Source organism: Aptenodytes forsteri, unplaced genomic scaffold (genome assembly GCF_000699145.1).
Source record: "Aptenodytes forsteri isolate BGI_AS27 unplaced genomic scaffold, ASM69914v1 Scaffold241, whole genome shotgun sequence".
NCBI lineage: Eukaryota > Metazoa > Chordata > Aves > Sphenisciformes > Spheniscidae > Aptenodytes > Aptenodytes forsteri.
In genome coordinates, this window is record NW_008795252.1 from 6,118,378 (window position 1) to 6,144,574 (window position 26,197).

The window sequence follows — 26,197 nt, forward strand, 5'->3', positions numbered from 1 at the left end:
CAGCCTTTCCTCATAGGAGAGGTGTTCCATCTCTCTGATCATTTTTGTTGCCCTCTTCTGGACCCGCTCCAACAGGTCTGTGTCTGTCTTATGCTGAGGGCTCCAGAGCTGGACGCAGTACTCAGGCTCACCTTTGTGCTTCAGTGTCTGGTTTATGGTTATGTGGCTCTGGGTGCTTTAAAGAATCAGCAGCAAAATCAGTGATTACGTTCCTGATAAGGAAAGGTTTTCTTTGCTCAATGTGATGAGTCAAAGGGAAGGTGCTATATTCAGTCCTACCAAAGAATATGCCTTACAGAGCTTGTGGCTGGTCCACCAGCAGGGAGCAGTGAAATTGCTGTGCTTCATTAAGGTGGAGAAAAGATTCTCATAAATGTCCTGTTTCTCACCGGAGAAAACCCAAAATCTCGCGTTAGTACAAAGTAAGAGTAAAATAAAAATAAGAAGCCTCGGTACGACTCCAGTTCTGCAGCTTTAAATACGGAAAAGTGAAATGTCAAAGAATTGTACGCACACTTTTCTTTTCTTCTTAGTCAGTCAGTGAAAGGTGGAGTAGTTAAGTCTGTGGCGCCTTTAAAATGATTCATTATTTCCATAGAAGCCAATTCATGTTTATCCTTCAAATCGCTCTGTGGACATTAAAATAATGGAGAATTAGATTTGCTTTTAATTTTGTTTCCAGACAGCTTGGCCTGAGCATTCATGATGTGACTTGGAAACTATATCAAATTTTGATTTATTGTTGCTTGTAATTGTGTGAAGATTGAAGATATGCTGGATGCTGCTTTTTTTCTTTTTTTCCTCTTTGCCTCCCCCATTCTTTCACTTACAGAGTGTTCTTGAGTGTAATGTGGTGAAAGGCCAGCATCTCTGCCTTCAATGCTTTTCCTTGTACAAGCCACAGCAAATGAAGATTTTATTTTTTCCCTAACATGAGGCTGTGTGACATGAATTGTGGTTTGTGTTTGATAACTGTGGGTTTTTTTCTTTCTTATATTTTTTTTATTATACTTAAGTTTTGACTGGTTTTATGTTGTCATGTTAATCATCCTTTCTTGTAGGGTAAAGAGAGAGCAATATTTTTTAGTTAAACTGAATTGAGTTCAGTTTTATGAGAATCATATGCAAAACCAATGCGGGGGGGGGGGGGGGGGAAGACTTTTACTTGCAGTAAGGCATCTGTTAAGTATAAGGATATCAAATCTGCTTCACAGGTGGGTCAACTGTTTCTTAACCAGGAACAATTTGTAAACTAAATTTATCTATCAGGTCTTATGGATAAAGGAATTTGTTATTCCTATTTGCCTAAATTTGTTTTTGTTGCACAGTTTTATCTGCTTTTTCCCCTGGTGAGTAAAAAGCTATTCTCAGATTTTTATACACAATATAATTTAATAGAAGAAAACGAATGGGATTTTGTGAAATGTAATATAAAAGCCTACAGAAGGTTATGCAAATTTTGAAAGTTTTTTTTTTCTAGCCATGTTACAGAATCCAAAACAAACTATTCAAACCTAAAAATTCTAAGTGATCATTAAAATTTAGCAGAATTTTTTTTTTGTATTGCATTTAAGAGTGTTCCTTGAAGAGAAGTTTCCTGCCCTGACAAAAATTGTCTGTGTGACAGTGGGACATGCTACTTGTGATTTGGTCCTACAGTTGCAGCAGTATGTGCACTTCTTGGTACATGAACGTTTTCTTGCAAATTCCCAGTAAGCCCCCACCCATTCAAACTTAGATGATTGCACAGTTGGTGCTGTGAACTGTGCATGTCTGTCCCTGGTCTCTAATGCATCCTACTGTGATCTCGCCATCTTATTTTTCATGAGAGTTCTTTAGGGGAAAATCCTTTCTTTTATTGCTGTACGTAAAAGGAAGCCCTAAAACATACAGCATGTGCATTTGGGCCCAGTTAGGAGTTCCAGGTGGTACCACAGCCTAAAACACCCACCCGAATGCCAGTTTAAAAAAAGAAGGGGGTTGGGGGGGGAAGCACAAAACCAGCTGGTTTTCAACGTTGTAAGGAATTTATTTTGCTCCTTATCTTAGTTATCAATGAGCACGTTTAGTTGATCTGGTTTTGCTTTTGTTTCCAGCCTGTTTGCTTTCTCATTCTCAAGCCCTAGAGCCTTCAGTTTTAGTCACTGCATGACATCGCTTAAATCAGAGTTGGAATGAAGTCACAAAGTGAACAGTAAGCCAATCTTCTCCAAAATTCATGGGAGGAAACTGCATTTGCCGTTATTAGCATAGATTGGTAAATGAATACTGACCAGTGTGAAATTAAGTTCACCTTAGCTTAGCTCTTCGTTTTGTTGTTTTATCAAGTTAGTTGTTTGTTAGTGTTGATTGCAAACATGTTATTCATGCCTCTATTCCCAAGTATCCGTCCTTTGAGTTTCGATGAGTAAAGTGGTTTGGAAAGAATCCAGATCAGTTCATGCAGAGGCTATGCGCGTTAGTAGAAAACTGCTTACAAAGTCTGAGCATGGATTTTGTGTGCACTTTTACCCTAAAAAAAGACTGTGTGTGTATATATGTGTGCACGTGTGTGTATATGCATATATACAATTACATCAATCTAAAATTTTCAGCAATTTACTGTCTTGCATAAATCTTTATATTGTTTCACATCACCATATGTATTTTATAAAAAATTCCAAGTTTCCTTGTCCTTTAGGGAAACACATTTTAGTTTACTTTCTGAGTAATGGTTTGCAAAGCATACACAGTTCTCTGCTGTTTTGTAGTAGAGAATCAAAAAGTAAAATATTTTAAAATGTTTTCATGCATTCAATTTGTAACTGTTTTTAGAAAATAATAATTTAAATGCCTGTAATTTTATCTTGTCAGACTAGTCTGATAGTACTCTCAATTTATCCTGAGATAGATGAAATATTCCAACTGCTCGAAAAAGAAACTGTTTTCCTGTATACAAGTTCTGTGCAATTAAATGACAACATGCAAACCATACCAGTTTAGGATGTGGTGTTAATGTACTGCACTCGTGTGGATTAGAGCAGTGTTTACCCTCTTCTACTTCTTTCTTCGAGAGGAATTTAAGCTTGGTCTGTTCTCCTTTTACATATGCTCTCATTCTAAGGATTCTAAGCATTATGAGTAGTGCAGACAATACTGTAACTATGATATATATGTGTCGTTTAAAGCAGCTCACTACAATACAGTGGTGTCTTTGTAATACTGTATAAAGTGTTTTCACTCTGAAGTATTGTGCAATGCAGTACGTCATGGTGCACAAATTGGTAACTGTTGATGTTTTTTGGTGACCCTGGCTGGGCTATGCTGGCAGGATATAGGTCTCGTTTCAGCCCTGGTGAGGGACGCTCGGCATGCACCTCCACTTCCTTACAGGCATGGAGCTGTCCTCTCTGGGCGTGCTCCATGTGGGCAGGGTGGATGGCTGCATGGGTTTCATGTGAGGTGTCAGTTGAAAGCATCTGATCTGCAGGGAGTGCCCTTTTGTTCAAAAGTGCAAAAGCTCCTGCCATCTTGCAGAGGGTGAGGTGATATCTGTGCTATTGCCAAACTCTGAAGCCTTTCCCAGGTGCAAGGCGCACTTCCAAAGAGAGAATCGCTTCGTTTCCACTGATTTGTTCTGCTAGTGCATGGGCTGCAGCAGTGCTACTGTGTGTTACGTGTGTAAGTACCTAACTCGATTTGAGTGCAGGCTGTCCTTTGCAGTGGGGTGCTGACACAGCTCAGGAGGGAGGATGCAGACCCGGTGTGTGGCGTCTCTCTTCCTGGGCCATATGGCCTCAGCACCAGCTCCTCGCATAACTCAGCACAGCCTGGCATTTTAGACGGGACAAATCTGCTGGGTCCCAGAGTCAAGGCAGGGGTCACCAAGACGTGACAAGGCCTCCCCACATGTCGGAGTCCGTGTGGCAGAAATACACTGTTGAGAAGAGAAGGGCTCTCCCTCTCCCCACTTGGTACTAATCACGGAGAACAATGCTGGCTGCTTTGCAAAATATTAGTACTGCTGTACAAAATCTGGGCCTCTGCTTATGGCCCGCTGAGTCAGACTTGTTTACTTCATTGAAGTATTAATCTCTGTCTCTGATCGGCAGTCAACAACTCCAGGCTCCAGGCTTAATAAAATTTCAAACTGTAGATTATGCAGTTTTGCTGAAAATATGAGGCTTCTATCGCACTTTGAATGATGCATTCTCCCTCACTCCCCTTTGGTCTGTTTTTCAGGGCTGAGGTTAAGATAGATAATTGATTCCTACCATCCCAAGCCTTGTCTTTTAATTTAAGAATTTTCTTTAGCATCTGCCAGAATCTTCTGCGTGCACTCCTGAGAGGTTAAGCAATGAAAGAGCCATTAAATTAACTTCAGCCATTAATTTTTTTCAGTAGGATGAAATAGCACTTCATTATATCAAACAGTTTATGGTTTATTTTATTTGGTATCATGACAAAGAAATGTGGGAAGAAGAGGCTGGTTTTCTGGTTGCGTGAGAGGATGGTGAGTGAGGAGGCCTGTCTTCTGGTCCTGCGGCTTACATCTGCGTTAGCAAGAAGTAGGACATGAGGAGTGGATCAGTGGAGTGAAACAGCTATTGCCAAGGGCCTGATGTCCACACTACGCAATTGGGAAGGTAGCGGGGAGAGGTTTAGCTATACTTAGCTAATATATCATTTTCCTCAGAAATATTTTACTATTGCTTGTAAAGCCTTTTGTGAGAACAAAGCAGTGTCAAGCTCTGTTACACTGTTCTTTGATGTGTTGTGAGGTCCATAAATGCTGTCACTGGTGAGTCACTCCTGGCCGGGGCTCTGATCACTCTCCTGCTAAGCAGTCTGCCCAATGCTCCATGCTGTTTACTTGCCACTCCAAGAAACCTGTATGCTCTTTTCACAGGCATAACTTCCCCATTTGGAAAACTGTGTATCTTAGATTTTTCTAAGAAATACATGAAAACAAATTAGTACAAAATCTCCTGGAATGGTCTCTCCAGCAAACTGCAAGTACACCTGCTGAAAAGTCGCAAACAGTAGCAGCAGGATTGAGCTTATGTGTCAGAAACACAGCAAAGGAAGAATGTTCAGTCTTGGAGTGTCTTGAATTAGTGATTCCACGCAGAATTTATGGTGGTTTATAGTGCACCAGCTAGTGAGGCTGAAATGTCACTGCTGCATTGAAAGTTCATATGCCTCCTGCCTTTCTAGTAGTTCTACTTCTGTGTGCATCCAGTCTCACTGTTCTAGTAGATTTTAAAGATCCTCAGTCTTTTGCAATGTATCATATAGCTGTCAATTCACAGACTTGACAACTTTCCTGCTTTTGGCAATAGACTGTTTCTTTTAGTGGCAATATATTGCTCTACTGGGTCTCGGGACGGATGGTAGTTGGAGCTGCTGAATGTCAGGAAGTTCTGGAGAAACTCAAAGATGTGTTAATGGATCAACCCTCTTGTGCATGCACTGGAAGTCCAGTGTGTTAGATTACCTGTGTGCAAGATGGATGGACTACACGTATGAAGACAGTTTGCCTGGGCCACAGTTGATTTACAGTGCATCATTTACAGATCAATTATGTACATGTACTGGGTAGGGTGTGTAAAACCTGCCAGTGATATGAACTGCTCCCTGGTATTATTTCTGCTTACGCATCACTTTAGTTAATAAATCTTCCTAAATCATATAGGTAAAGTAGGTATATCTTTCAAACCCAAGAGGAAGTAAGGACCACCTGAACTGGTCGTACAAGTCTGTAGAGTAACTATTCTCATCACTTCTGTCTGAATAAAATAAAGATTGGAAAATCCACTTTTTACTCCATTTCAATTTTGGTATAGCTGCCCAATATGCAATTGCTCGGAGAAGAATGATGATGCCACTGTACCAGAATGCTATGTTTTAATAGCATGGAGATATTTTTAAAATCTCAGTATATGCTTGGGATTCGTTTTATTCATCTAAGCATAAGCACTGAACATTACTTGTTCTAGATGCCTCTGTAGTTAGTAGAAAGGCATCTCTCAAGAGGGACTCCTCTCATCCTAAGCTATGTCTCTGAAATTCTTTGTGCAAATAGCCCCTGGCCATTGACTATGTCTCTGTAGGGAGCCTGAACAATTCATTCAGATCGGCTAAGCCAGCTGCAGATGGTGAAAGCTGGGAAATCAGATATGGTGAAATTCCAAACTCTTTGCAGACTGTGAGCGTTATGCCTGATGATCAGTCTATTCAGCATGATTCTCCTTATTTAAAGAATTATTTCATGTTATTATTTTTCCACTCTGTGGGTAACCGCTTTAACAAAAGTTGTGGGGAGAGTTCACCACAGCTTTAGATACTGCTCAGCAGGTTGTTCACTTTTATTGTCTTACATGTATTATTTTTGTCGTCTTTAGTCTTCTGGTACCAGTATCACAGTGGATATCGCTGTCATGGGAGAAGCACATGGGCTCATTACAGACCTTTTGGCAGATCCTTCGCTGCCCCCCAACGTGTGTACTTCATTGAGAACAGTGAGCAACCTGCTTAATACGCAGTTAACCTTCCAGGCCATCCATAAGCCAAGGGTGAACCCTTTGGTGTCCTTCAGTGAGAACTACACCTGCTCCGACTCAGAGGAATGTCCAGAGAAAGGAGAGAAGCTAGCTATTCCCAAGGTGAGTACTGGACCCTGTCTATCATCTTGTAACTTGGCTCTCCCTAAAGGGACATGTTTGGGAGATGTTTTGTGGGGACTTTCTGCTTGTTTGCTTCAGATTAACATCTTATGCACTAATCATACTCTACTATAAAAGGACAGCTAAACAGGCTGTTGGTTTCATAGTAAGACAATTCCTGTCTATCCTTCAACTCATGGCCGGGTTAACTTTGGTTCAGGCATCTTTAAAAGATGATGTTCGACATGGGATAGTTCACATAGATGGTGTGCATATTTCCTTGCAGGTGTTGGTTGGAGCTTAAGAGAGGAGAAATGATAGGGAGCAGAGCAAGCAAAAGCCTTTCAGCATCCAGACTCACAAGTTTTCCCCATTACTTCTCACACAGAAATTCCCCTCCCACTCAAAAGATTTGAGCCACTGCATGTGGGATGACTGTCCTAGTGAATGAGCAGTGGGGAGTTAAGTAGTAATATGAGGGACCTTTTTGCCCACTTTGAAGATTGGAATTTGAAATTCTGTATGAATTTCAGTCTCTTCTTCCTTCCCTAGCTAGAGGTGTGAAACCTATCGAAGTCAATGAAAAAGTCTATACTGATGACCTCCAGGTGCTTTGGATCAAGTTTAAAATGTATACCAACCAACCAAACAACCAAAATCACCACAATACTTAGTATGACAAATATTGTGAGCTCATGAGAAATAGTCTTGAGAAGAAAAAGAAGACTGAACGACAAAAATGTATATATTACTGCCTTGACAGATGGCTTTATGAATGCTCAGGAATCCGACAGGAAATAACCAGTGTTAACCACCCACATTTAGTAAGTGAACGACTAGAAAGAACACATCAGCTTTGAAGTAATTTGAATTGCAGGTTCATTGCTAATTAGCTGTCCTGCAAGGCTTACATTTCACTTTTGAAACTAAACAAAAATACTTTTGTCCTGCAATCTCACTTGTAAAATTAAATATAGGCAGAGTACGTTGCACAGGCTTTTAAGTTTTAACAGTTCAAATGGCACAGCCAGCATTCATTCCAGCATTTCCCAGCATCTGAATTGCAACCCTTGTGATTCTTTTTTAATGTATTTTAGTGTGATGATAAGTATTACTTATTTGCCTGTGTAGCAGCTGTATATATGAAATGGATGTTCACAGGTTGTTAAGCTCATTTTCCAGTTTATTTTAGTGTACATGTCTATAATGGCTGTACTCTAGGCTCTGAGGGGAAAAGTTACATGGAAGAACACTGCCATCACATGAGCAAACACAGTGAACAGATACCAATTTGCTGTTGCATAATACCTAGTGAGGAGAAGAGAAATGAAGGATGAAGAAATGAGTTAATGCTACAGAGGACTAATTTGACTGAAGAATTCACTGACCTAAACGTATTATGGTTCATAAAACTAATAGTTTGCAGTCCTTTATTTCAGTGTCTAAATATAGATTTAGGGTCTTTACCCTAAGCATCTGACACTGAGCATTTCGGCTAAGCAGATTGTATGTTAACATATTTATCTGTAAGTCTGAGCTTCAGAACCACAAGTGTCTTCCATCTAGTATCTCTTAACCCTTTGGCAAAGTCAAAGCTCTCCATCACAGAGACATATTTATTTTAGTTCTTAACTATGAACACTTCACAAGAACTACAAGAGAAGCGTCTTACAAAATTATAGCATCTGCAACAGCAAATCTGCATCCACAAAGACTCTCTATCATCATCCTTTATTATCTCTGCATGCTGTCAAAAATTCAGAAAAACAATATGAGTCCTATTAGTGGAGAAAAGGAAGAGTCAGGTGAAAGAAAAATGCAGGGTGGTCAGAAAAATCTGCTGTAAACAGTGATGCTTTCTCTAAGCTTTTCAGGAGACATCATACCCCAGAGCATGAAAGTTTTATTTCAGTGAGTGATCTTTGGATTGGGTAGATATAGCAGGGAAAAAAGTTGAAGCTCCCCCCCCTTATTTTTCTTACAGCCTTTCTTGCTTTGAATATCTGATTCTGAGCATTCATGACAGTTTAAATCACAGAATAGTTGAGGTTGAAAGTACATCTGGAGATTGTCTAGTCCAGTCCCTCAGCTCAAGCAAGTTGAGCCTGGAGCAGGCTTCTCTAGGCTCAACCTAGAGCAGGTTGCTCAGGAGGATGTCCAGTTGGGCTTTGAGTATCTTCATGGATGTAGACTCCACAACCTCTCTGGACAACCTCTTTCACTGTTCAGTAATCCTCACAGTAAAAAATACTTTCTTACGTTTAAATGGGATTTCCTGTATTTCAATTTGTGCCCCATTGCCTCTTGTCCTGTCACTAGAAAGAGCCTGGCTCAATCTTCTTTACACCCTCCCTTCAGGTATTTGTATACATTGGTAAGATCACCCCTGAGCCTTCTCTTCTTCAGACTGAGAAATCCCAGCTCCCTCAGCCTTTCCTTTTATGACAGATGCTCCAATCCCTCAGTCATCTTTGTGGCCCTGATGACTTGTTTAAGTGCCTTTGGCCATATCATATAAGACCAAAATTTTTAAAGAGCACAACCAACATTGGCTGACTCTGGTGAGAGCTCCAAATGTTGAACATCTGTGGCTATGGGGCTGTGGATATATACCTTTTTTTAAACTTGAAATAGGAGGGTGGTCCAGACCCTCCAAACGTTTAAAGCACCGGCTCTGTTTATTTGAATAGAAGGTGGGCACCATAATACCTGGGAGAATCCAGATTTAAGGTACCTCACTAGGTGTTGTCAGGCAGAATTAATTAAATGGAAATGTTTTTCTTCTGCATGTTTAAAGTTTTTGTAAGCCTATATAAACTCTAAGCAACTGATTTCTCTCTAGCGCTTACGGAGAAGTTTGCCTCCAGGACTGCTGAGACGAGTGTCCTCAACTTGGACCACAACAACATCAGCCACAGGATTACCTACACTGGAGCCAGCTCCAGTGAGAAGGGATCGCAGTGCCAGCATCAAACCTCATGAATCATCTTCATCCAGGTTACAAACTACCTCCTCTCTCTTTTATGTCCCTCTTTGGGCAAATTTCTTTGGTTCTGTGTGATGATGTCCCTCATTTAAAAATGCTGACTCCGAAGTATGTTAGAACTACTTATTCATGTTTCTCTAAATTGGGTTGCCAAAAAAGTGGCATTCCCAATTTTAGTCAAATTATGCCAAAACTATTGCTATTATTGGGAAGCAAAATGGGAAAAACCATCTATTTATGCTAGCAAAGTGCAGAATTGCACAATAAAATTAGAAACAAGGCAAGATATCTGGTTAAAGTCTTCTTGATATGCAGCGGTTTCCTCCGGGGGTATTGCCCAGCCAAGAAAAAATTCTAACAAGTAACCCAGCTGCTGCACATCACTTCTAAGAACACACCTAGTGATGTGGTCCTGTCATTAAACCAGTTCATGAAGCACTCCTCCATCCTCTAGATACTAACTTCCAGAACACAAACCCTGATTTCAAGTGGACCCTCCTAAAATACACAATTTTGTGCTTTTCTGTCCATAGAAATGGAGTATCATAAGACCATACAGCACTGTACATGCCCTACATCCCATGTATGCACTTAATTCCAGAATATAACAAGTGCCTAGGGCTCCCTGAACAAACTCATGCAAATGCAATACCAGCAATAGATGGTAAAGAAAAAGCATTGAGTTAGGTAAGTCAAAAAGTGATTTAGTGGACAGAGGTTCAGTCTCTAAGTAGATTTGTTACTGTTGGGTAAAAAAAAGGTATAATCTAGGAGTAAAATTACAAAGGAAGATTTACTAGTAGAGGTTGAAAGCAAAGCTGAAAATGAAATGGGCAGTGTAAAGTGTTCCTGCAGGATGGTTGCTGTACTTTCCCTAATTTTAAGTACTGCAGTGGAGCACTTCTTTCCCATTTACCACAGAGCTTAGCTTCTGGGATTCAGAATCCCAATTGTTTCATCCTTAATCCGAACTGTCTCATCTAGTTACAAGGCTTCTAATTTGCCACAAGAAGCAAATAAACACAGCTGTTTTGTTGGGGTGCAGACTGAGTGCCCACTTCTATTTATGATGTATTTATTTACTTACTCATTTAAGATGCCCCATATTTTCAAGGGTTATGTAAGCAGGTGCTGGTACTGGAAGAGTCACAACTACAAAGCAATAATTAATAAAGCCTTGAAATGGATTTCAGCAAAATCTCTGGAGGAATTGTACATTATTTGCTTGTCTTGCCTGGAAAAAGAGTTCTGGATTCAATCATGACATATAGACTTTAATGTTATGTTCATATAGTGCATTGTAGAAACAGAGCACTAGATCTGCAAAGAGGTTTGCTTAGGCTGAGGTACCTCCCTACTCCATTTTGTGCCCAAACCAAAATTTAGTTCCAGTTTCCTAAAGCATGTCCCTCAAAGTCTTTCAGAGTTACCCAGAACCACATTAGTTCTCACTATTCTGAAGAGACAGGTTTTTATCTTCTGGCTATAGTCCCTCATGATTGACTATACCAGTTAGGTATTCCTTGCTCACTCTTACCCATTCTCTGTTTCTCAGAGCCTGATCCCTGAGCCAGTAACATAAAATACATAGGCCTCCCATGAAACTGAGGGAGAGAAGTTGTGTCTGCCTACCTGCTTACAGCCAGCAGCTGACTGGCTAGGGCATTTGCAGATGTCTACCCTAATAAAGTTGCTTAGAATCATAGAATCATAGAATAGTTTGGGTTGGAAGGGACCTCTAAAGGTCATCTAGTCCACCCCCCCTGCCGTGGGCAGGGACATCTTCAACTAGACCAGGTTGCTCAGAGCCCCGTCCAACCTGACCTTGAATGTTTCCAGGGATGGGGCATCCACCACCTCTCTGGGCAACCTGTCCCACTGTTTCACCACCCCCAGTGTAAAAAATTTCTTCCTTCTATCTAGTCTAAATCTACCCCCCGTTAGTTTAAAGCCATTCCCCCTTGTCCTGTCACAACAGGCCCTGCCAAAAAGTCTGCCGCCATCTTTTTTATAAGCCCCCTTTAAGTACTGATAGGCTGCAATAAGGTCTCCCCAAAGCCTTCTCTTCTCCAGGCTGAACAACCCCAACTCTCTCAGCCTTTCTTCATAGGAGAGGTGTTCCATCCCCCTGATCATTTTTGTGACCCTCTTCTGGACCCGCTCCAACAGGTCCGTGTCTTTCTTATGCTGAGGGCTCCAGACCTGGACACTTCTCTGCCTGAGGGCATAGATACTTCGCATTTTGGGACTTCCATGCTATGAGATAGCCTGAGATGAGCTGCATTTAACCCTCCACGGGGCTGTGGCAGATAATCCAGTAACAGCAAGTGAAGGACGGAGTTGAATGGCTGTTAGTCTTGTGGGAAGGGCGCTCGCCTGTGAGAAGAATGACTTGGGTCCCAGGTGCTGTTAGAATAGACTGTAGGTCAGAGAATAGAATAGAATAGAATAGAATAGAATAGAATAGAATAGAATAGAATAGAAGAGACTATTTCAGGTGGAGGGGACCTACAACCAGGGACCTGGTCCAACTGCCTGATCAATTCAGGGCTGACCAAGTTAAAGCATGTTATTAAGGGCATTGTCCAAATGCCTTTTAAACACTGACAGGCTTGGGACATCAACCACCAATGATATGTTAACTATGATATGTTGCGTAGCTCTTTCAACAGGATTTCCTCCTTTCTGGCTCCATGAATATTTTTCTATTCTAGTCAGAAAGGAGCAGAGCCTTCAAAGGAAGGGTGGAGGGGAGCCAGTCTTGCAGCCTGGTAGTTATGGTGCCACCCTGTGAGAATAAAGTTCAGGTCCCCTCCCCACCTCAGCAAGGGCTATCATCTTGGAGCTGGTGGATGAGGAGAGACCATGGAGACATCCTTTGCTGCGGGGAAAGGAAGAGCAGAGCAAAGGCACCGAATTCAAGAAGAAAATTTAAGGATGTGATTTCAGAAGACTTACGTGGTTTTCTGCAATTCAAAATTTGGTGCCAGTAGTGGAGAAAAAGACAGGACCTGAGAAGGCCCAACATCCCTAGGGTTTGCTGTTGGATAGCTTGGGTCAATGTAGCCCCAGAGCACTGCTTTGGTTGGCCTTTCTTCCAGATACGTAAACCTTTCCCATAGAGGAGGCTTTGGTACAGGGAGCCTAGGTGCTCAAGGCAGCCAGCAGAGTACACTGAATGTTTGGTGCAAGGAAAGTACATGGTTAGCAAAGTTCCATTTGTGAGGAGTCCCATGTATCTCAGTAAAAGTAAATATAAAGAAGCTATAACCAAATGGAAATATTCTTCAGTCACCGGTCTGTGGTTCCCAGGGTGCATTTGATTTATAGTGTTGATCCCAGACTCTCACGTAGTATGTAAGCATCCTAAGATGGGAATCAGAGAGAGAAGGAGAGCAATTAAATATTATTGTTGGTCCTTTCCTACGGTTATTATATAACTCTTCATGATGAGCCAACTAAGCAGACTATCAATTCTTCCTATGTTTAATGTCGCCAATTGTATAATTATAGCTCTGTCAAGCCTCCCAGCCTACTGTTTGCAGTTCTTCTTTTACAGTAGGAGAAACAATGTGTATTCCAGAAAGCGGAAAAATGAATCCTATAAGTCTAGCTTTAAAAATTTTGGCAGACCAATACAGATTTGCTTTCAAGGAAAAGAATTTTGAACTGAAGAGAAAAAAAAATCTTGATTATCTGCCACTTCCCCTGTACCAAATTAAAGCACGCCACAAATCACAGAGAAAGGACCATTTCATGCCTTGAAGGGTAAGACAGGAGAACGACACTGGAATTGCCCTGTGGCAGATTCTGCAGTTACAAAATCTGCAACATGTTCCTCACAGTCTGGGACATCTTCTCTAGATTTCTATAGTCGCATATTTGCAAAAAATCCCCCTTAAATCTCTGTTTAAGATTAGTAATCCTGTATTCTTCCATCCCCATGTCATTAAACTGGTAAGACATGGTCCTCTTAGAGCTTCAAATGATTTGAGAAAAATAATAGAGCTTCCACATTCTTTCCCTCAGTCACTTCTATATCCAGTGGTTCTCCCTTAAGAAATCAAAGGATGTGGTTTGGGGTTTTTTGTTTTGGTTTGATTATGTTTTTCTTTACAGTGGGCCAGTGTGTTATATTCTTCCTGTCAATTAAAAAACAAAACCACAAAACAGAACAAACAAAAAATAATTAAAAAAGCAGCTGGATTCTTTCTTCCTCTTACTTCATCACAGACTGTAGGAATTTGGGCCACTGAAGACAACCAACAAATATTTTTGTAGGTAGTACTTGCTCTTCCAAAACAGTAAGGTGTTTGTAGAGTTAAGACAATCTTATGTGCTTTTTTCTTTCAGAACGCTTTTATTTTTTTCAAGTTTTTTTCAAGTTCAGCTGGGACTAGGCTGCTTTAAAAGGCTGTCTTCTGCCTTGCATGTCATCTCATCACTTGGATGTGAGGCTGTGAGGAGAAATGCGGAGCCTGAGACGCCTAGCGGATCTGTCCAGAGAAGTCACAGGCCTCATGATAAGACCCAGTGCTATGTCCTTGCAAGCAGCTGACATTTGATGAGTGTCATTCGGGAAAACAATGATAAATATAATTCTTCTGCTTTACAGAAGTATTTGGCCTCTTCTGGTACACAGAGGTTACAGCCTGAAGGCCAAAAGCATGCACCCATCCTGTTGTAGGGGACCAGCATTTGTTCCCCACACACACAGCCACATGCACCCTATTTTCCTTCAGTGAGTTTCTCTTGGACCAGTGACCAGTGTCTTAAGGGTCTGTCAACAGGGTTTTTTTTTGAGATGCAGCATGCATTTCAGTTGGCTAGAGCATGAAGTGCTTCGCCCAGAGCAGAGGCACATCACTAGCAACAGCAATGCAGGGCTCTTCTGAGCCTCTTCCAAACTCCTGAGGAGCTCCTCCAGTGCCCAAAGGGTTACTGGGTATCTGCCTTGGGGGTTGCAGCAGAGGAGTCAAGGAGACTGATTTTTCATTTACACTGAGAACTTCTGGCTGTTGTAAGGAGGCGTTAAAAGAGAATATAAATTTAACTTATTTCAAGTCAACTTTTAAGTCTCTTTGTACTGTCAGAACAATATAATGAAGACATCTTTGTATAAATAAAGTGAATAGGCCTGAGCACTGAAGGAAGTCCAGCTTTGGAGTGTCTGCATTGTAAATATTTTTGCTGAATACAATACTGAGCGCCTCACAAATAGCAGTTCAGCCAGCAGATAGATGCTGTTTTCCTCGTCAGATTTTGTACTATCTCAGTATTGCATACTTCTTGGTGTGGCTCCTAATTTCTTAAGATCTGCCATTCAGACTTTTTACTGTGTTGAACGATGCTTGTTTGTGCTCTGATTTTGCAGTGCTGACTCCTGGAACAGCTCAATTCTGATGACAATCACAAAGAGTAGGTCCTTCTCCACCTCCTACGCCATGTCTTCTACCAACCACCTGAATGCCAAAAGGCAGAGCCGGCAAGGTGAGTGAGCATCCGTGGCTCCATCAGTCTTGCTTATCTGCTTCCCTGTGACTAGCACGTGCAGCTGCTTTTAGTCTCTGTCCAATCTGTGTCTTTTCTTATTTTTCTGTCAATATAAATATAGTTATTTCCTTTATTTAAAAAAAAAGTGGCTTAAAATATCATAGTTCATAGTGATGCCATTGTAAATGTTTTGACTTTTATGATTTATAGAGGTTAGTCATGACATGGTGTGGCAAGTCCGATACTAAATCGTGTTGTGATTTATAGCCATGTAATTCCCTTGACTACAACAGGGCTGAGAACAGAGTGTTTTGTATAACATTTGTTAAATTAACTGTCTGTGCAACATAATGCCATTCAGAGCTGTATGCAGCAACTGACCTGTCTTATGCAAACGTATCCAAGACACAGCCATTATAACTCAGAGGTCTATCTCTGTATATTCATTATTGAGAAAGTCCAGGTAGTTCTTACTGATTTTTAGAAATGAGAAATATGGGGGTTTTTACTCGGAAGTTAGAGCCTTTAAAAAAATGACTCCTGTTTTAACTGAGGGAAAGAAATTGAGAAGGTGACTTCTTAATTGGTAATGAAATGTGCAGTATGACAGCCATGAATCTGTCTTAATCCATAGTAATGTGGTTCTCTTCCCTGTACAAATGCAGGATAAAGTAATGTTTGCCCATGCTTTAACTTGTAATTCAAAATGATCACAAGGCCTTCCTTTTTAAATCAGTCCAATTTTTTTTCCCAAACATGGAATAATGTTGAGACAATGTTATTCAGAGATACTGGCCACCCAGACATCAGATGGAAATTGATAGGTGCCTGAGGCCTGACATTGGAAAAGTCAGAGAACCCAAACTTAGAGATGGGCTTGAAGATATGGCTGCGCAATTGCTCTGCATATCTAGCACTGTCACATTGCATCTCCTTTTCAAAATGAAGAGTTTATTTAATCTCCTCTTGTACAGAAGCTGCTTTGTTATACCACAGTGAAGATTAAGTAACACAATATTATCTTAAAAGATAATAGGCACATAGGCAAATGAATAAAACCGAAACTGGGAAATAATGGAGATATAGTACCAAGAATCCAGGAATTTGCTTTAGAACAAAACAAATCCAACTTGGACTTGTGATTTTCAGAGATGAACCCATTAACTTGAAAGGGGGGTGTGGGGGTGTAATATTTTATACATGGAAAACGAGACTTGCCAACCCCATCAGTCAGTTTTACATTTAGTCTCTTCTGCTTCCAGAAAGTGTTAGTAGTGTTCTCTGTTGCCCAATGACACGAGCTCCCCAGTGATGAAGGGAGAGCTCCGTTCCATCACAAGCAATTCCTAGGGGCACTGACTCACAGGAGTAAAAATTTTGGCTTAGCATTTTATGCGGAAGACTGCTATTTTGATGTTTTAGACTGTTTGCAATCATGCACTTTTAATTGGAATTGGGTTCCAACTAAAAAATAAAGAAAAGCTGCAATTTGCACTAGGAGCTCCCCAGTGATGAAGGGAGAGCTCCGTTCCATCACAAGCAATTCCTAGGGGCACTGACTCACAGGAGTAAAAATTTTGGCTTAGCATTTTATGCGGAAGACTGCTATTTTGATGTTTTAGACTGTTTGCAATCATGCACTTTTAATTGTAATTTGTTTTTGTGTTCCAACTAAAGAATTGCTTCAATTTGCACTAGTTAATACAAATTAGACTTTTATATATTAGCTCCATTGGCAGTATATAATAATTCTTGGTAGAAGTTGATCTAGGTAAATCTGTAAATCTGTTAATTTACAAAATGTGTCTTTAATTATGCATGGAAACATTAGCATTTTAAAATATTGATAGCCATACCTATTTTGGCAAAATTCTGAGGTAAACTCAAGTGTTTTCATGTATAATTTCATATCACATTGAAGTTACTGTTTTATTTCTTCAACGCTGCACATGTGTAAAAGTTCTGGAGGACCTAAGCAGATGGATGTACTTAAAAAAGTTCTCCCTGTATTGTTCATCATCTCTTACATTGATTGTTCAAAATTCCTTGCTGTAGCAAGACACATTTTCTGTCACTTTTGCCACTAAATGGTTAAATGTTGGATTATTGAAAGTAGGTTTGCATTTTTCTGGTAAATTTATTTATTTTTGGTTACCTACCCTGGCAAATTACTCTTTCAAAAAAAACCACAACCAAACATATTTCAAGAGACAGGAGCCCAGACTAGCAGTAGAAAGCCAGCTGTGATTAGAAACATTATTGTGAAAATTGCTGTTTAAATTCCCAGGACTTGCTTTAAATTGTTGAAAGATGACCATATATACTGTATTCTCTAACAGTCATGAAGATTACCTGGTAATATATAGCTCAAAGATAGATAATAATCCAACTCAATCCCCTGTGCAACTAACAGACTGTGAAATGTTTTTAAAGACATATTTTTGTTGGGTGGAAAGCAGATATCTCAAAGGATTAGTAAATGTGAAACAGAGGCTTTCTGTATTTTAAAGCAATTTCCATATGTCATGGCCATCTGATAACTTTTTAATTGCTCTGTAGGCTGTAGGTTTCTGATCTCAAAACTAGCGTAATATCCTAGTTGCAATCATTAAATTAAGACAGTAATACATACCACATGTTTGCTGAAGAAATACCCTAATCAAAACTTAGGAGATGTTGGATATCTCAAAATTACAGTGTAGTAACTGTCAGAGATTATTTTTAACTCTTGGATTGTCAGCAGTAAATCATTTTTTAACCTCATATCACAATAAGTTGTTACCAGGAAAAAACACTGGAACTGTACACATATATCCTGCAAGGTTAGTATTTCATAAACTTAGATCAACATATTGCCTTATTCTAAGATAATTTTTGTGTCTGGAATGCATTTAGATAGCGGGCACAATTCAAACCTAAAACCAGTTAAAGTTCCCAAGCTCTTTATATCATTTGGCTTTGAAGATGAACATGGTAAATGAACTAGGGCTGAGTTCCTACAAACTTTAGAACAAAGCTCAGGAGGCTGAGGCAATTTACACACATTTCCTTTTAACGTAGATTATCTTTGCTCCCCTGCACTTTATTGTGAATGGGCCCTTTTTGTCTGAGGATTCGAAGAGAAGGCAGCACTTTGTCTCAAACACTGGACTGGCTGATGCATTTCGTCTTGGCTGTGGTGCTTAGATAGAATAGGGGACAGAGAGAACTACACCTTGCTAGTGTTTGCATATGTGGATGTTGGCGGTTTCTGATACACTAGCTTGGGAGTACAATACCATGTGGTACAGGTAATGGTCGCAAGTCTCCCATAGTGAGCAACAGATACTGAAAAATAAACTCAAGCTGCACATGATCAAGGCCAAAATCTGAGAGGAATGTGGAAATGGCACCATACGTGCAACATTTTATATTCATATAATGTATGACTACTAAATATTGCTTTTTTGGTTTATTGGTAGTCTTCACATGTGTAGAAATTCAAATTTGCTGGGAATGTGTGTAAGCCTTTCTTGTCCCTGCTTTACAGATGGAGACAGTGAAGCCATGAGAAATTGCAGATGGGTCTGGGAACTGCCTGTTTGGAGTTTGGTGCCTCTGTCGCTAGAACATGTTGATACCAATAGTCATGCTACTAACGCATGCCTTTCATTTCATGCCTGCCAGTTAGCACATCCTACTCAACAGGGAGACTATGCTTCGTATTTTGAGCCAGATCTTCAGCAGGTAGAGGTGGCTGATATTAATGGAGCTTCATCTCTCTGTGACAGCAGTGGGCTTGGCTCAGAGTGGAGGAGGGTTTTCTCTTTCCGTTTGGAAGCTATGCTGGTACCTGTGCATCTCAAGAGGAGTATTTCTGCACAGTGAACTCATACAACCATCTGCCACTTCTGTTAATTGACAAGACTCTTCTTTTCTCTTGCCAGGTATCCCACCAAATATTTCACCTCTCACCTCCCCATGCCATTCACCGATTCAGGGGACGCCTGCCACAAGTCCTACTGGAAAAACATCTTCCGTGTCATTTCCAGACTCTACAGATACTGACACCAAGCAAGGCTTAAAGCCACACAAAGTCTTAACTTCTACTCAGAGTGCACCTAGCCTGTCAGAGCCTATTATCAGCCCCTCTGTCATCTGCAGCAGGTAAGATAGTAATTTGATATGCGTTGGAATCATTCTCACAAACAAGCTCTTTTGGCCCACATACAAGTTTTTGTGATTTGCTGCAGTATTGTGTATTGATATTTCACTGTATCTGAGCGGTTCTTAGTATATGAGTAATTGTGTAGATTGATGCTACAAAGTGCTTTTAAAGTGCAGGACAGTTAGCTACATTTACAGCTTTTACTCATGTCAGATGCACAGTCTGACTCATAAATAAATTCTTCATCAATAACTTGCAGATCCCAAAGTTGGATTTCTTGTTAACAACTTGCGTTTCTCATGCCATGCCTTTAACATGAACAGTCACTTTCAAGTCACAGGCCAAGTCTTTCACAACAGGCACCCGATGTTTGATAGAAAAATCTGACTGCTAGGGATTAAAAGCCGCTGGCCTGTAGCCTTCTGATAAAGGTGTTCCAACAGTGCCTGAAGACTGCGTCATTTTGAGCACTCTCTCAGAAGGGGTGAATCCTGCCCTCTCTAGGGCAGAGTCAGATTATGTAGCATTGGGATTTTTTTTTTTTTTAAATCAGCTGCAGGCGAGTTCTTTCTACTGCTGAGAGTTACAGTAACACAGTTTAATTTCACACTTTAAAGTAGCCCATTATTAGACTACATAGACCTGCTCTGCAAAATCACCATTTTGGGAAAAAAGTTGTTCTGCTTATCTTATGTTAACAGTTGCTAAGTTAGATTACTAGAGTTTGCTGTAATTATTCTGAACTGTGTCCAGTTCAGAATAGTGGGTAACACTGGTGTTTAGAAGCCTGTTCTAGTGCAGTTTCAAGGTTACCTTACTCATTAGATGGTACTTTTGGTCATAGTATTGAGTGATTTGTGATTAATGGCTAGCCAGAGGACAGCATGTCATCTGAGGCAATGTGCTGGGTTAAATGTTATCAAGTTTGACTATCTTTGGAAATAGTTTTTAGTTTCTGGCTTCAGTCACGTGACTTTAGGTGTGTCTCGGTGTGCTATGCGTGGGTGTGAGAAAGTCAAAATTGAGATTGTGAGTTTGCTCAAGGGAGTCATCCTCACTGGAGTTCAGACTAGGAACCTGACAGGCTTTTAGGATGGAGTTAGGTGACTAAATAGAAACTAAGTGCTTTTCAAAGGTTTTCAAAGGTATTGCAAAACTGGGACTTGCACTGGTTCATTTGAAATGAACACTAGATTACACATAAGAAATATACCATAAATGTGCTACTGTCCTATTAAACTGTGCCTTTATCACTACTTCAACAAAATATTATTGCTTTAACTAGTAACAATTATCGCTGGAAGCCTTCCATTAAAGAGAACAGTTAACAGTTGCATAAAAAATGTCAAAAAAAAAATCAATGTAAGGTTGTTGTAGATAATAATGAAATATATTTTCTCGATATTTGTAGACTTTGATTTCAATGTAATCATTGGTAAAATGCTCATTAGCTTTTATGTTGCTACTGTCTTATGTGATCTACGTAGGTTGCATAGCATATTTAGGTTCTTAATTTCCTTGTTTTCAAATGCCTTAGACTGTGTAAGCATTACAAATAGTTACATTGCTGGCATAGATTTTATTGTTGATTATTTGAAACAAATACATTATTTAAAATATTATGGTGTAATGACTGCTGGTAGAATTGGCATCCACTATTACTAATAGTCACTGTCCCTTTAACGTCTGTTGAAAAATCATAAGCACTGTTACATTTCTGCCCATTAGTATATAGAGATGTCGTATCCACAGATACAAGCTGAACCAACAGCACATAAATAATGCACCCCTTAGTAACGTAAGCACAATTAAAAAAAACAAAAACAAAAACCATACAAAAACCCCAAAGCCAAAAAAACCCCATAGAAATTAAATAGCTAAGACAAGCTGAGAGAGTTAAATTAACAAACACTGGAAATAAATCTTTTAATATTTGAGCTTTCACATTGTAGATTGCTAGTTTTCATGGTATGCAATCCCCTACATTTACTGCCAAAAAAACTGCCTTGCTACAAAATAATACCAAGTCAGCAAACCTCTGCCACCACCAAACCACTCCTTCCCCCAAAAACAACAAAAGAGGAAATGAGCTCTTGATGGGTTCAGTGCTTTAAATCAGATCCACCCAGGCAATGGGATCAAGACAGCAGTTTTACTGTACTTTTTTTTTTTTACTTACAAAGTGAAATGTGGTAGGACAGCACAGTTTGAAAACTGTATTAAACAAGAACACATGCAAGGCAATGCTGTTAAAATAACTTGTAGGTAATCATTTTTAATTCTGCTTAGTGGATGAGGCAGGAATCCTGTGAAAAAAATGTTAAAACAATCCTGTGATTAAGAAGTGCGTTATAATGCCTATGCATGAAGGGGATTGAGTTAAAGTGGCACAGGCACGTTTACTTCTGACATAGAGCAGATTTCAAGTGTTCTACTAGGTAGCTCAGTAACTTTTTTTTAATATAGTGTTTTATGTGGACCATACATATTAAATCAGTGTGAGTTTGCATATGTTCTGTAAATAGAGGTACACTCGTAATGATGCAAAAGCCTCGTAGCATTACAACCAATCAAAGGCTTTCTTTCTCTTTTACTTTCACATTTTGGCTTGTTAGCATTGACCTTATGGAAACCACAAGGAATGTGGGAGAGAGAAATTATTATTTTTTTTTAAAAAATTTATTTATTGGGCTAGGCACTCAAGTATCATTGTATACAGATTTGTATTTTTATTTAAAATTCTTTCAGGAATTCATTATGTTTGCAGGGCATACTAGCCTCCAGAATATGTTTTGGATCACCCAGTCAAAAGCCATCAGGCATAGGATTTCAGCCATTTTTATATGGTGAATTTAACATTGGTGCAAAGTTTCTAGTACAAAGTTTGACCAAACAAAATAATTTTGTAACAGTTGCTTTGCAAAAGCTGTTACATATAGGATATGCCACAAAATACTGTCTCGAACCAGAGAAAGAAATGTTAAAATGTCAGTTTTTCATGGACAGATTTGCTATAATGCTGCTAAATGAGGCTTCAGGTTTGTTAAGTTCTCTCATGTTTGCATGGTATATCATTGTTCCTTCAGGTCCTCGACTCAATCATGTTGGGACATTGTAATTTGAAATGTTCTAGCTGGTAGTGAATTCATGTTTAGGGCTTAAAGGGAATCACACACAAGGAAAAAAGCATTTTAATGGAAGGGAAGAGCCAGTCATTTGGAAAGGCCATGATATTGTGATCCCTCACACAATGTCTTTCTGTTCTGGGAATGATGAAGCAAACTCTGTCTTCTTGTTTCATTGCTAAATGTCTGGATGACAGATCACTCACCTCATGTTCTGTCCAAAACACCCGCTTGGTTCTGATGTACTTGGCATGTTGTCACTGAATGCTAAAATACCTTTTTCCTCCTTAAGAGGAACATAGGCAAGTTTTAAGCAAGGAAAGGAGAGTAAAGCTACATCATGACTGTGTTCAAATAGAATTATATAAGACTGTATGGCACTCTGGCACATTTTCATCACTTTAATTCATATTTATAGGGCAGCTGTAGTACAAAACCAGGGGATTTTTTTGTCCTGATAAACTTAGAGAATAAAAAATTCATGTAAAAAAAAAAATCACATGGTATAGGTTTACTGTTGGCAACACAAATTTAATGGTGGTGGCCAGTTAATCCAAGGTCTTTTTGTATTTTTGTCTTTTTACATTCCTGACTTCCAACAAAACTTCAGCTTGCTCTTGTAATTTTGCCTGGAAAATGCACCGTGTACCATAGCTTATACTGTATGACATAATCTTACACTGTCAGCAGGAAATCATTTTACATAAGACTGTCTAATGTGCATGGTTCTTTATATTGTGCATGTTTCTTGATGTATTTCAGCTGTGGCAGGCCCTATAACCAAAGAGAAGCTGGTGATGGGACACTAGGTAGAAATGATGGTACCACACACACCCTGAACAGAACAGGTAATTCTTTGCCCATCAAAAACTCCGCATCCCTTAAAATTCAATAATCATTCACTGTCTGTCATAAAAAGAGAACATACGTAGCTGAGGCCATGCAAATCGTCTTTGAGGCTCCTTTATTTTTTGTATGTACAACATGTGCAAAATGCTAATGACGAATAGAGTTAAAATATAAAGGAAATATGGTTTCCCTCATCTAACCTGGTCAGCTCAAATAACGGTCCTCAAAATTTTTCTCACTATTCAATCCCTGATCCCATTTTTTACACTCTGCAGGGTATATGCTTTAATGCTTTTGGACAGATTGTCCGACTTTGGACCCAGCCAAGCAGCACATATGTATTATGAGTCAGAGATCCTGTTGCTATTATTCAGAAGGTCACAGGATGACTTTGATGCAATCCTTGCTGTTCACACAAGTTTTGTGATTTGTGTTGTAGATGATCCTGCGCAAGCCACTTCTGACTATGAGACCAACAACAGTGACAGCAGTGATATCGTGCAAAATGATGATGAGACAGATTGCTCCAAAGAGCAGCTGCGGAAGGGATCTGTCTGTAGGACGTACACGCCTGAGACCATCATTCTGCATCCCTTAATACCACCTGAGGTAGCTTGTTTAAGTTCCATTCGCAGAATAGACTGAATGTATCCTGACACTGGGGGAAAAAAAAAACAACAAAAACCAAACCAACCAAAAAACCCAAACCCCCACAAAAAAAACCCCTAGGGCTGTCTAAAGATTGTGACCATGGTTTTAAGCAACAATTGCAGCAGGCTCCTACCTTGCAGTAAAAGGATTGACTTTCAAGAATTGAAAGGAACCATTGAAATGTGTGACAGCTGCTAAGCACTGGCCACTTGTGAAACACTAACCATCTATCTTGATGAATTAATGTAAGTTTATGGGTCTGGCATTAGGCATTTCTGAAATGTTTGGCTTCTGTGTTAGCGTTGCCTTTAAAGGGAATAGATTGGAAGGAAGAGAAATTATCTTCTCAGACTATGAGCACGATATATAGTCTTCCTGTTCAGCCAATTCAGCTTCTCAGTGGCCTTGCAATAATATATACAGTGGTCCTTATTTTAAAATAAATTAACACTTGTCTGGGGGTGCTGCATGATGTTATTATTGGTGTATGTCTTGAACATAAGAACATTGCAGTATGGTGAACAAGTGCTGATCTTCTCACGACTACTGTATTCAGCTGTAAGCTTGATTGAGATGTAGAGGGAAAGTTTTGTTTGGTTAAATTTTCCACAGCCTGCTGTAGAACTGAATTAATAAATTTAAGTTGGTATGAGCCCTTGAAAAATTTATTGTAATCTGTTGAATTGGAGTTGGACATGCTGAGAGAAGGCATTTTTCTTGAGATATTTTGGCATTTACTCATCTACAGTTTCTTAGTAATAATGAAATTCAAGAAAGTATACAGGGAGAAATGTAAAAGGAGGGGCACACCCCATCTTCTATTTGCAGACCTTGAAAAATCGGTAGGTTTCAGTTTAAGAAGTACAAGTCTTCACTTGGACTGAGCTCCATTAGCCATGTTAGATTATAACAAATGGGTCCTGATGTGGAAGCAGAACCTGAACGTTTTTCCCTCTGTACTGCAGCAAATTTTAGAATGAAGAAGAGAGACTCCCCTGGAAATGAATGGATGATTCCCATGAATGAACAAATGAATGTGTCTCATGGATAAGTTCAGAGACTGATGTTTCATATGCAGAATTTCCTATTCATTCAAGTGAAACAAATGATAAAGGAGAGTGACTAGCTGCAGGGCTGGTAAAAATGGGGACATCTCCGCTGAGCTGAGTCAAGTACCATTGGCTTACAGATGATGCTAATGTGACCTTCGTTTTTAAGAGCATAAATTTTTGCATGAGATGCTTCACAGAGCTAAAATTTCTCTTTATTCTGATTTCTGGCATAGGACAAGCCTGTACTTGCTCCTGAGCCTCTGGTTATGGACAACTTGGATCCCCTGATGGAGCAGCTAAATAGTTGGAACTTCCCAATCTTTGATTTGGTGGAAAAAATCGGAAAGAAATGTGGTCGGATTCTCAGTCAGGTAACAAGGATATCTTGTCTGCGATGACTGGCTAGATTACTGACAGATTTAGACAAAGTAGTGTTAAGACCCATTGTCCTTACAAGCTGGTCATCCAATGAATTATGATCCCTGCCACCTAATTCAAAGCTGACAATATGAACACCATCTCATTACATTCCTTACTTTTAAATTTCTGTATTTTTAAATCTAAAAATGTGAAAGAAAAAAACACACACCTATTTTGCCTGCTGCTCTCTGCCAATGAGTTTACATAAACCTTTCTGAATCTTCTCTTCTATCTGCAGGAGGTGCTGCCACCTCTTACTGAGTTCTTTGTGAAAGGATTTCTCATGGGGTTCAGCATGGGAGAGCTAACCAGTAAATACACTCGGTTGATGCAGGAAATACAGAACTTTGGTCCTTTTTTATACTGGAGATTTCAGTCAGGCTGTGCAAGAAACCAAGGTCTCAAGAAGTGGGGGAAAAAACAGTCCTTGCTATATTCCCTCGCCTTTAAATAGTCAGCACTTTGATAGTAAATTCATATCATTATTACATAGGGAAGACTAATTTACTGTGAATCAGGATGTGAGAGCTTACTAGTCTTTCTTTCAGCTACCGGGTTTTCATTCTCTCCTTTCAGTTGAATGCAGGTACTGACACAGCCCATCTCTACCCAGCACAATTAATGTCACTTCCACAATCACTTTCTTGGCTGAACTTTCTGCTCTGTTATGCCCCTTTTCCTGGCACGCTGACAAATTAGACATTTTTTCTTATGGAAGTATTGAGGTTTATTAAACAGGAAAGGCAAGCAATTATATTTAGGGATAGAAGGGAAAAAACTCAAAGAGAATCTGATCTAGTGTCACTTTACAAGGCTTCATGTAGTGATGA

General features: G+C 39.7%; 1 protein-coding gene across 1 annotated transcript in view; it reads left to right on the forward strand.

The window, feature by feature from the left end:
• PDE3A (phosphodiesterase 3A) overlaps nucleotides 1–26,197 on the forward strand; it is a 98,274-nt gene that overhangs the window by 47,794 nt on the left and 24,283 nt on the right. The window contains 7 exon segments of the mRNA XM_009278998.1: nucleotides 6,384–6,644; nucleotides 9,487–9,641; nucleotides 15,005–15,120; nucleotides 19,050–19,269; nucleotides 23,158–23,243; nucleotides 23,684–23,853; nucleotides 25,181–25,318. Of these exon segments, the coding sequence (XP_009277273.1) occupies nucleotides 6,384–6,644; nucleotides 9,487–9,641; nucleotides 15,005–15,120; nucleotides 19,050–19,269; nucleotides 23,158–23,243; nucleotides 23,684–23,853; nucleotides 25,181–25,318 (1,146 nt within the window).